General features: G+C 37.8%; 1 protein-coding gene across 2 annotated transcripts in view; it reads right to left on the bottom strand.

Annotated features, from left to right (window-relative positions):
* Nucleotides 1-12,099, bottom strand: part of LOC110295957 (killer cell lectin-like receptor 5) — a 65,513-nt gene that overhangs the window by 34,750 nt on the left and 18,664 nt on the right. Inside the window, exon 1 of one of the 2 annotated variants that reach the window (XM_085839576.1) lies at nucleotides 3,844-3,872. The exons of the other annotated variant lie outside the window; for it this stretch is intronic. Coding sequence (XP_085695702.1) covers nucleotides 3,844-3,845 — 2 coding nt within the window. The 5' untranslated portion in view covers nucleotides 3,846-3,872. Of the gene's footprint in view, nucleotides 1-3,843; nucleotides 3,873-12,099 lie in introns of those variants that run through there. 2 annotated transcript variants of the gene reach the window in all.

Below are 12,099 nucleotides of genomic sequence, written 5' to 3'. Positions count from 1 at the left end.
TAGTTGTTGTATCTTACCTGTGGCTCACCATATACTCACAATTCTCTGGACTCACTCTTTTGTGTCTTAGATTTATAGCTGTATACCACTACACCAATATACTCCATTTTTGTAATAGTAATTTTTCTAATCAATAATGAGCATTTCTTCATTTTATATATCTAGATCTCAAGATATTTAAAGCCATATATATCAATTAATCACTTATATACAGCATAAATTAATTAGATAAATCTCCACTGCTGAATGTTCTGGTTGTTTCCTAGTATTTTATTGTTGTTAGTTTGAAAAATTCATGGGATATACTTTAGAACACACTAACAAAGTTATTTTATGAATGAAGTCACTGGATTCAAAGGGATATATATTTTAGAAACTCTAATATAGATTACTACATGACAACTAACTTAATTATCAGTTGGCAAGAAAATATTCAAAATTGAATATTTTAGAGATGAGATGGGGCAATTTTTCTTTTATGAATGTTGGTCACATATTTGTGATGAGAATTCCTGGAAAGAATCTGTTTCAGCAAGGACTGATTTAAACTACAGAGATGTGGTTACATTATAGTGGTGTGGATCTGGGAACTAATTATCTTACCAGAGGCTAGGTCTAGCCCTCTAAGTAACCTGTATCAGAACTAACATGCAGTAACTAATGGAGAAAAGTTCGTGAAATCTATAAACAGAGCAAACCACTAAGTTCTACCAACCTGAAGGCCAAGACTTTCTTCTGATAACCTATAGTAAAAAATTTCCCCTCAGGGTCATTTCAATTTGCATTTCACTGATGCCTAAGGATGTTGAACATTTCTTTAGGTGTTTCTCCACCATTTGAATTTCCTCAGTTGAGAATTTTCTGTTTAGCTCTGTTCCTCATTTTTAAATAGGTTTATTTGGTTCTCTGGAGTCTAACTTCTTGAGTTCTTTGTATATATTGGATAGTATCCCTCTATTGGATACAGGGTTGGTGGAATGCTTCAGTTCTACTTAGAAGGGGGGGACAAAACAGTCAAGGGAAGTAGAGGGTGAAAGGGACTTGTGAGGAAGAGAAGAGGGGGAGAGGATATAGGGAAGAATCAGGTGTGGGAAGAGATGTACAGAAGTTTGTGAAATTGAACAGAGGTGTGTAGCAATGGAGAATGGGGAACTGGAGGTAGCAACCAGAGGGTCCCTGATTTTAGGAAATCAAGAGCCTCACAGATCCCTGCAGGGATGAAATTAGCTGAAATACCCCACAAAGGGAAGGGAGAACCAGTTGAGTCCATTATCCAGAGATTAGGCATGGCCTCAGGTTGAGGGATGGGGCAACACACCCATCTCCAAAATTTTAACCCTGAATTGCTCTTGTCTAAAGAAATGCAAGAACAAAGATTGAAGCAGAGACTGAAGGAAAGACCACCCAGAGACTGCCCCAAATGGGAATCCATCCCACATAGAGAAATCAAACCCAGGCACTATTGCTTATGGAACAAGTATTTGCTGACCAGATCCTTGCTATATCCACTCTAATAGTGACAAGCACGACAGGCCCCGTAAACCTGGGTGCTGTCCTGAGGGGAAAAGTTCATGGAAACTTAGTCTCCTGGAATCATGGCATCCTGTATAACGAATGTTCCAAAGTCCTTGCTTTAGTTGGTAAACAGATCTGTGTGCTTTCCCTTAATATTGCTTTATTAGAAGTGCTTCTAACGATTGATTTTTTGACATATAGCTAAGTTAGATTCTAGGCAGTCCCTGATCTGATCTTGGGCATGGATAGCTAAGTCACTGCTCTACACAGGAATTTACCATTATCTAAGAAAAAAGAAGTTTGTGATCTAAGAAGGAACCAGAGTAGACACTTAGAACTATAGATAACTGAGTTATACCCATACACAAGTATTTACAATGGTTTAGGGGGGAAGGTGGACTATACAATAGACTAGAATAGGAACTATGACAAGGGCATGAAACCCTTGCCCCTGGGTTCTAAGATTAAGTGGACCTTAGGTGGAGCTGTTTTTGATCCCAGTTGTTAACATTGAATTTTATCCCAGTTGGTTCCTGCCAGTCCTTTCATGTTTGCATTCCTCTGTTTTGTGTAAGAATCCAGTAACCTCTTTGTACCTTGCTGGTGTGTCACCCAACTTCCCTATTTTCTTCTGTATAAAGTTTGATGCTAGATTTGACAAATTACATTTAGATTCTACACAATCTCATGTGTTGCTTCTGTTTGTCATTCACCGACTCCTTGTCCACCTACAACCAGAGATCTGTTCCACGCAGATAGGAGACCCAAAACAGGGAGAGTATGTGGCAGATCCTGATACAGCTGTGTCCTGAGAGGTGCTGCCAGTACCTGACAATTACAGAAATGGATGCTCACAGCCATCCATTGGACGGAGTACAGGGTCCCCAATGAAGGAGCTAGAGAAAGTACCCAAGAAGCTGAAGGAGTTTGCATACCCATAGGAAAAACAACAATATGAACTAACAAGTACTCCTAGAGCTCCCTGGAATTAAACCACTAACCAAAGAAAACACATAGTGGGACTCATGGCTCTAGCTGCATATGTATCAGAGGATGGCCTAGTAGGTCATCAATGGGAGGAGGGGCCCTTGGTTCTGTGAAGGTTCTATGCCCCAATATAGGGGAATGGCAGGGCCAGGAAGCAGAAGTGGGTGGATTGATGAGCTGGGGGAGGGGATAGGGGGCTTTCAGGGGCTAAACCAGGAAAGGGGATAACATTTGAAATGTAAATAAATAAAATTCCTAAAGAAAAAAAAAACTACAAAACTTCATGAAATGCTTTCACATTGGAACACAGAGCAATAGTCACAATGTTTTCATAATATACTATCTTTATTCATTTTAAGGTGAAAGCTTGTTTTTGCATGAATAGGGCTACTTTCAAAGATCATGCTGTGAATGCTGCAAGTGAGACTATATATTCTAGGGAGGCTGTATATGTATATTATTTTAGACACTTCAGTGGAATTGAGGTTACAGTTCAGGGTAGGGTCATACTTGACATGTACAAAGACTTGAACTTATACAAGATAATGATAATAACAACAAGAATAATATCAATGAGAATAATAGGTCCAGTGTTAGTTATATGGTGTCCTTAAGTCAGCTGACTTTTCCTGTGGAAAGCTAAGACAGCACAAGCATCTTTCCTGAACTGGGACACTGTAAACACATTCTTGAGCACCATTGCTCCTCAACCACACTTCCCATATCCTCCAAGTATGTGTGTGTGTGTGTGTGTGTGTGTGAAAGGTAGAAATTTGAAGACTAGAAATATAGGGATCCCACCAGGGAAAGGGGGTAGATACAAAAGAGACTTGGCAGAAGTATTGGCCAAAGTGCAGCATAAAACAGGAAGTACCAAAACCCAAAACGTTAGCCAGTTTTAAGTCTGCACTGCTCAGAGGCTTCTTTATTTCTTTTTCACTCCCACCTCCAATGTTCTATCCCACTTCTTAATCTACTCATGTACTTGCCAAAAGTCTGAGCTGCCTTTGTCTTAAATGATTATGTTCTGTTTCATAAATCATTTCTTTTATAGACTTAAATAAAAAAAAACAACTTATATATTGGACATTATTGTTGTACATGTCTGTGAATCTGTACTGAGGGAGAAAGAAGAGAAGAGAGAGAGAGAGAGAGAGAGAGAGAGAGAGAGAGAGAGAGAGAGAGAGAGAGAGAGAGAGAGAGATTGAATGCATACATTCCATGTGGTGCATTTGAAAACAACTTTGGGGAGTTAGTTCTTTTCTTCTACAGAGGATTCCATGAATCAAATATGGGAATGTCATCAGGCTTTGAGTGGCCAGTTATCTTACACTCAGAGACATTTCAAAGCTTATTTTTTGGTTTTTTAGCCCAAATATTTCTGAGTCACCACTCAAGTCTGCCATTATAATGCACCTGAAGTCCCCTGAAAGAGTTGACAGACATTAAATCATATCAACTGCACAAGAAAAGTTTCAAGGATACAGTGTAGATATTTCTGTATTATCCCCACTCTCTATTGTCTCTACCCCTTTGCCCTGGGGGAATCCCTGTATTTCTACCCTACACATACACACACACCCCCACACACACACTCACACACACATATAGTCTTGGAGGACATGGGAAGTGGGTTAGAGAAGCAGCAGGGTTGAACAAAGTGTTCATAGTGTGCCAGTGCAGGCAGATGCTTGTGATATCTCAAATTTCCACAGGAAAGACTTCGAAGAAGTCAGATGGCGTACTTACGGACACTGTATATCTAACACTAAGCCTCTGCTTCAAATACATCACTAATGCATGCACATAATATGGATACAATGAGCACTTAGAAGGGCCTGAGTTTTAGCTTTCCACAAAGCAGGAATGTGGAAATTGGGGAGATATGAGTGGAAACACCAACCCAGGCTCTTGTTATTTCATGTAAGTTATATCATTCAATTTTCTTGACTACAAAATCCCGAAGAGCTATATCTTTACAGGGTTGCTGTGAAGGTTTAATAAGATACACAAATAGCTTATTATTTTGTTGTGTCTCAGTTTCACTAGTTAGCACTGGATGGCCTGGAACTTGGTGCAGACACCTGATTGACTTAAAAATCATAGATATTGCCAGAGTCTATTTCCCAAATACTGGTATGAATCACCATACTCAGCTTCAAATAAAATTTTTAATCATGACCTTGGTTAACTCCATAGCTAGTACCACAGCATTTGGAGGAAGGTCCACTCCCAGGCATTCTAACAGACTCATGATCATAGGATCAGAGGTGAGGAGGACATGGCATCTGTCCCAACACCCTGCCCAAGCAGAGGTAAGGGTTCCTTCCAGTCTGGGCCTGGGCCCTGAGCAGACCTTGGGTGCAAATCTGCATCCAGTCTCACAATACCCAGAGGAAGCTGCAGTCATAGATGCTCTAACACAACCGGGATCACAGGATCAATGGAACTTGGTCATACCAGTATCTCAAGGACCCAGAGGCAGATTGACTCCCAGGCATTCTGACACACCCAGGATTTCAGGATCACAGGATCTCAGAATCAAAAGATCACCTGGACTCTGAGGAGTTCTGACACAACCAGAATTACAGGAAAGACAGGCTCCAGTCAGATATAGTGAGGGCACTTAGTACTAGAGATCACCAGAATGTGGGAGACAAGTGTAAGAACATAAGCAGCAGAAACCAAGATTACTTGGCATCATCAAAACCCAATTACCCCACCATATCAAGTCCTGGATGCACCATCAAACTGGAAAAGAAGGATTTGAATCTAAAATCACTTCTCATGATGATGACAGAGGAATTTAAAAGGGCATAAATGACTCCCTTAAAGAAATACAGGAGAACACAGGTAAACAGGTAGAAGACAAAATTTTCTTGAAGAATTACAGAAAAACACAATCAAACAAGCAAAGGAAATGAACAAAACCATCCAGGATCTAAAAATGGAAATAGAAATAATGAAGAAGTCACAAAGGGAGACAACCTTGGAGTTAGAAAACCTAGGAAAGAGATCAGGAGCCATAGATGCAAGCAAGCATCACCAACAGAATACAAGAGATAGAAGAGAGAATCTCAGAGGCAGAAGATAACATAGAATACATTGAAACAACATTCAAAGAAAACCCCAAAAGCAGAAAGCTTCTAACCCAAAACATCCAGGAAATCCAGAACACAATGAGAAGACCAAACCTACGGATAATAAATATAGAAGAGAGTGAAGATTTCCAAATTAAAGTGCCAGTATATATCTTCAAAAATGTAGAAGAAAACTTCCTAACTTAAAGAAAGAGATGCCCAGGAACATAAAAGAAGCGTTCAGAACTTGAAATAGAGTGGCCCTGAAAAGAAATTCCTACCATTACATAATAATCAAAACACCAAATGACCTAAACAAAGAAAGAACATTAAAAGCAGTAGGGCTGATTATGGGGTGGATCCCTGGATATGGCAGTCTCTAGATGGTCCACCCTTTCGTCACAGCTCCAAACTTTGTCTCTGTAACTCCTTCCATGGGTGTTTTGTTCCCAATTCTAAGGAGGGGCACAGTATTCACACTTTGGTCTTCATTCTTCTTGAGTTTCATGCATTTAGCAAACTGTATCTTATATCTTGGGTATCCTAAGTTTCTGGGCGAATATCCACTTATCAGTGAGTACATATTGTGTGAGTTCCTTTGTGATTGTGTTACCTCACTCAGGATGATGCCCTCCAGGTCCATCTATTTGGCTAGGAATTTCATAAATTCATTCTTTTTAATAGCTGAGTATTACTCCATTGTGTAAATGTACCACATTTTCTGTCTAGCTGCATATGTATCAAAAGATGGCCTAGTCGGCCATCACTGGAAAGAAAGGCCCATTGGACACACAAACTTTATATGCCCCAGTACAGGGGAACACCAGGGCCAAAAAAAATGTGAATGGGTGGGTAGGGAAGTGGGGGGGAGGGTATGGGGGACTTTTGGGATAGCATTGGAAATGTAATTTAGGAAAATACGTAATAAAAATATTAAAAATTAAAAAAAAGAAAATCCAAAAAAAGCTCTCTTCATAAAACAGTGTGTTAAACCCAAGGCATTAAATAGAGCATTAGAGTTTAAAATTATTAAAAGTTACTAAGTTGTCATTTAGAATGAGATTTATTTTATGCTTTCAGATACCTCCAAAACAAATTGACAGTCAATTGAAATGCATTCTGAGATGTAAAAGCACCATTAATTACTGTTAATGGCTCTTCTCTAATGTATATAAATATATCATTGCTAGTCAAAACAAACAAACAAACAAACAAACAAAAAGCAGTAGGGCAAAAGTTCAAGTAACATAAAGACAGGCATATAGTAATCACACCAGACTTCTCACCAGATACCATAAAATCTTGAAGATCCTGGGCAGATGTCATACAAACCCTAAGAAAACACAAATGCTAGCCAGGGCTACTGTACCCAGCAAAACTCTCAATTACAATTGATAGAAAAAAAACAAGATATTCCATGATAAAGCTAAATTTATACTATATCTTTCCACAAATCAAGCCCTACAAAGGATAATAGATGGAAAACACCAACACAAAGAGGGAAACTATACCCTAGGAAAAAGCAAGAAAGTAATCTTTAAACAAACCAAAAAGAAGATAGTCACACAAACTTATTTCCACCTCTAACAACAAAAATAACAGGAACTAACAATTACTTTCCCCTAATATATCTCAGCATCAATCGACTCAATCCCCAATAAAAATACAGACTAACAGACTGGATACATAAACAGGACACAGTACTTTGCTACATACAGGAAAAGGACATCAGTGACAAAGAAAGACACTAACTACTTCAGAATAAAAGGTTGGAAAACACTATTTAAACCAAGTGGTCCCAAGAAACAAGCTTTAGTAGCCATTCTAACATTGAATAAAATCAAGTTTCAACCAAAAGTTATCAAAAAGATAAGGCAGGACAAATCATACTCATCAAAGGAAAAGTCTCCCAAGATGAACTCTCAATTCTGAACATCTATGCTTCAAATGCAAGGGCACCCACATTCATAAAAGAAACTTTACTAAAGCTCAAAGTACACATTGTACCTCACAACATAATAATGGGGGACCTCAACACCCCACTCTTAGCAATAGATAGATCATGGAAACAGAAATTAAACAGAGTTACAGTAAAACTAACAGAAGTTATGAAACAAATGGATCTAACAGATATTTATAGAATATTTCATCATAAAGCAAAACCATCTTCTCAGTCCCTCACGGTACCTTCTCTAAAACTGGCCATATTATTAGTCACAAAGCAGGACTCAACAGATAAATGAAGATTGACATAATCCCATGCATCCTATCAGATTTCCACAGACTAAGGCTGGTCTTCAATATCAATAAAAACAATGTAAAGCACACATGTATTTGGAAGTTTAACAACACTCTACTTAATGATACCTTGGTCTAGAAAGAAATGAAGAAAAAAAATTAAATACGTTTTAGAATTTAATGAAAATGAAGACACATCATTCCAAAATTTATGAAACACAATGAAAGCAGTAGTAAGAGGATAAGTAATAGCTCATGCCACAGACTGGACTCAATTGGTCCCTGAACCCATGGGAGAATCAGGGTCCTGGTACACTTGTGGGCAAGGAGTCTATGAAATGACGAACAGACACTAACAAAAGGGAGTGATGGATCTTTGTGTAATTTCTCAAAGTGAGCATCAGACTTATATTACAGAAGAAAACAAGGAAGTTAGGTGATTCATAAAGGTCATCCAAGGTACACTGAGGTTACTCAATGCAAAAGGACTCTTTACACAAAACAGAGAAATGCGTACATAAAGGTTGCAGGACTCAGGCAGTGTTTACAACTGGGATAAAAAAATCAGTGTTTACAACTGGAATAAAAATCAGTCCTACCTAAGGTCATCATATTCTTAGAAGACAGGGACAAGGGCTTTATGCACTTGCCATAGTTCCAAATCTAGTCTATTATATAATCCACCTTCTCCCTAGGCCATTGTAAATTCCTGTATATGGGAGTGACTCAGCTGTTATTTTAAGTATTTACTCTAGTTCCTTCTTAGACCACAACTCACCTTCCCTCTAGGCCATTGTAAACACCTGCATATAGGAGTGACTTAGATGTTATTTTATGTGTCTGTAGGGAACATCCATTTATCAGAGGAACCCACCAACTTTCTTCTAATATGTAATGTAGGTAAAACTTTTCTATAGGTCATCAGAAGAAATTCTTGGCCTTCAGGTTGGTAGAACTTAGTGGTTTGCTCTGTTTATAGATTTCACGAACTTTTCTCCATTAGTTACTGCATGTTAGTTCTGATACAGATTACTTAGAGGGCTAGACCTAGCCTCTGGTAAGATAATTAGTTCCCAGATCCACACCACTATAATGTAACCACATCTCTGTAGTTTAAATCAGTCCTTGCTGAAACAGCTTCTTTCCAGGAATTCTCATCACAAACATGTGATCAACATTCATAAAAGAAAAATTGCTCCATCTCATCTCTAAAATATTCAATTTTGAATATTTTCTTGCCAACTGATAATTAAGTTAGTTAGTTGTCATGTAGTAATCTATATTAGAGTTTCTAAAATATATATCCCTTTGAATCTAGTGACTTCATTCATAAAATAACTTTGTTAGTGTGTTCTAAAGTATATCTCATGAATTTTGCAAACTAACAACAATAAAATACTACAAAACAACCAGAATGTTCAGCACTGGAGAATTATCTAATTAATTTATGCTGTATATAAGTGATTAATTGATATATATGGCTTTAAATATCTTGAGATCTAGATATATAAAATGAAGAAATGCTCATTATTGATTAGAAATTTGGCAAGTGACACCTTTCACAATAGTCACAAATATCATCATACACCTTGGTGTGACTTCAACCAAGAAGTGAAAAATCTCTATGACAGGAACTTCAGGAATCTGAAGAATGAAATTGAGGAAGGTCTGTGAAGATGGAAAAAAATCTCCCATGCACATGGATTGGCAGGTTTAATATAGTAAAAATGATCATCTTGCCAAAAGCAATCTACAGATTCAATGCAATCCCCAACAAATTTCCATCTCAAATCTTCATAGATTTAGAAAGAACAATTTGCAAATTCATTTGAAATAACCAAAAACCCAGGATAGCAAAAATGATTCTCAACAATAAAAGAACTTCTGGGGGAAACACCATTCCTGACATCAAGCTTTATTAAAGAGAAATATTACCAAAAACGGTGTGGTGTTGGTACAGAGACAGGCAGGAAGATCAATGGAAATGAATTGAAGGCACAGAAATGAACCCATGTACATAGGGTCACATGATACTGTACAAAGGAGCTAAAACCATCCAGGTGAAAAAAGATAGCATTTTAATAAATGGTGCTGGTACAACTGGTTGTTAGCATGTAGAAAAATGCAAATCGACACATTCATATCTCCTTGAACAAAGCTCAAGTAAAAGTAGATCAAGGAATTCCACATGTAACCAGATACACTGAAACATACAGAGGATAAAGTGGGGAAGAACATCAAAAACATGGGCACAGGGAAAACTTCCTGAACAGAACACCAATGGCTTATGCTCTGAGATTAATAATCAGCAAATAGGACTTCATAAATTTCAAAGTTTCTATAAGAAAAAGGATACTGTCAACAGGACAAAACGGCAACTGACAGATTGGGACAATATCATTACCAACCATATATCTGACAGACAGCTAATATTCAGTATATACAAAGAACTTAACAAGATAGACTACAGAAAATCAAATGACCCTACTAAAAATGGGGTACAGTGCAAAAGAAAGAATTTTCAACTGAGGAATATCAAATGGCTGAGAAGCACCTAAAGAAATGTTCAACATTTTTAGTCATCAGGGAAAAGCAAATTAAAACAACTCTGAGATTCCACCTCACACCAGTCAAAATGGCTAATATTCAAAACTCAGGTGATAGCTGATACTGGTGAGGATGTGGAGAAAGATGAACACTCCTCCATTTTTGGTGGGTTTTCAAGCTGGTACAATCACTCTTGAAATTTGTCTGGACGTTCCTAAGAAAATTGAACATAGCTATATCCCTCCTGGTCATATACCCAAAAGATTCTCGAACATATAACAAAGACACATGCTCTATTTTTTTCATAGCATCGCTCATTTATAATAGTCAGAAGCTGGAAGCAATCTAGATGTGTCTCAACAGAGGAAAGGACACTTAAAATGTGGTACATTTAAACAATGGGGTACTACACCACAATTAAAAAAAGACAAATTCCTGAAATGCTTAGCCAAATGAATGGAACTAGAAAATATCTTCCTGAGTGAGGTAACCCAACCACAATATTAACACACATGGTACATATTCACTGATAAGTGTATATTAGCCTACACTGCAAATACCCAAGATACAATTCACAGATTACATGAATCTCAAGAAAAAGGAAAACCAAAGTATTGGCTCTATGGTTCTTCACATAAAGGGGAACAAAATAATAACGAGAGCAAATAAGGAGACAAAGTGTAGAGCAGAGACTGAAGGAAAGGCCATCCAGAGTTTGTCCCATCTGGGGATTTATTCCCATATACAGTCATAAAATCAAGATACTACTGTGGATGCCAAGAAATGCTTGCTGAAAGGAGCCTGATATAGTTTTCTTTTGAGACGCCCTCTGAGAGACTTACAGAGGTATATGCTTGTAGCCAACCATTGGACTGAGAGTGGGGTCCACAATGTATGAGTAAGAGAGAGGACTGAAGGAGCTGAAGGGGTTTGCAACCCCATAGGAAAAACAAAAATATCAACTGACCAGACCCTATAGGTTAGTGACTCCTGGGGACTAAGCCACCAACAAAAATATTACACAGGACTCCATATGCATATGTAGCAGAGGATAAACTTGTCAGGCATCAATGGGAGAAGAGGTCCTTGGTTCTTTGAAGGCTTAATGGATGCTCCAGTGTAGGGGAATCAAGGGCAGGGAGGTTGGAGTGTTTGTGTAGGTGTTGGAACACCCTAATAGAAGTAGGGAGATGGTGGATGGCATAGATGTCTTCCAGGAGGGGTGGGGGACCAACAAAGGGAAAAACATTTAAAATGTAAATAAAGAAAATATCCAATAAAAATTAATTTGTAAAACCAAAAATTTAATTACAACCTGGCAAATTGATTGTAAGTTGTTGCATTCAAGTTAAACATTATAATTTCCAGTGCAACACTCCAATCTTTGATTAGAATGTAAATCTGAGCAAAGTATTGACTCTTCAAGCCTGTTATCATGTGGTCATGAAGAGTGTGTCATGTACTACCTGGGTTTTGAGGAATTAATTAGGAATATTTACAGAATATCATAGTTTACAAGAGAATTTATATATGTATATGTATGTGTATGTGTATGTGTGTGTGTGTGTGTTTGTGTGTGTATATACACATCTATCTATCTGTCTGTCTATCTATCTATCTATCTATCTATCTATCTATCTATCTATCTATCTATCTATCTATCTATCTAAGCCATTAGCCTCCCAAAGATTCTCTAAAACAAAACAAAACAAAAAAAAGAGCTAGATTTCCA

The sequence above is a fragment of the Mus caroli genome, unplaced genomic scaffold, assembly GCF_978045245.1.
Source record: "Mus caroli unplaced genomic scaffold, Mus_caroli_1 scaffold_7, whole genome shotgun sequence".
Classification (NCBI taxonomy): Eukaryota; Metazoa; Chordata; class Mammalia; order Rodentia; family Muridae; genus Mus; species Mus caroli.
The sequence above is the reverse complement of the archived record's forward strand: the minus strand, read 5'-3'. Positions and strand labels throughout refer to the sequence as shown.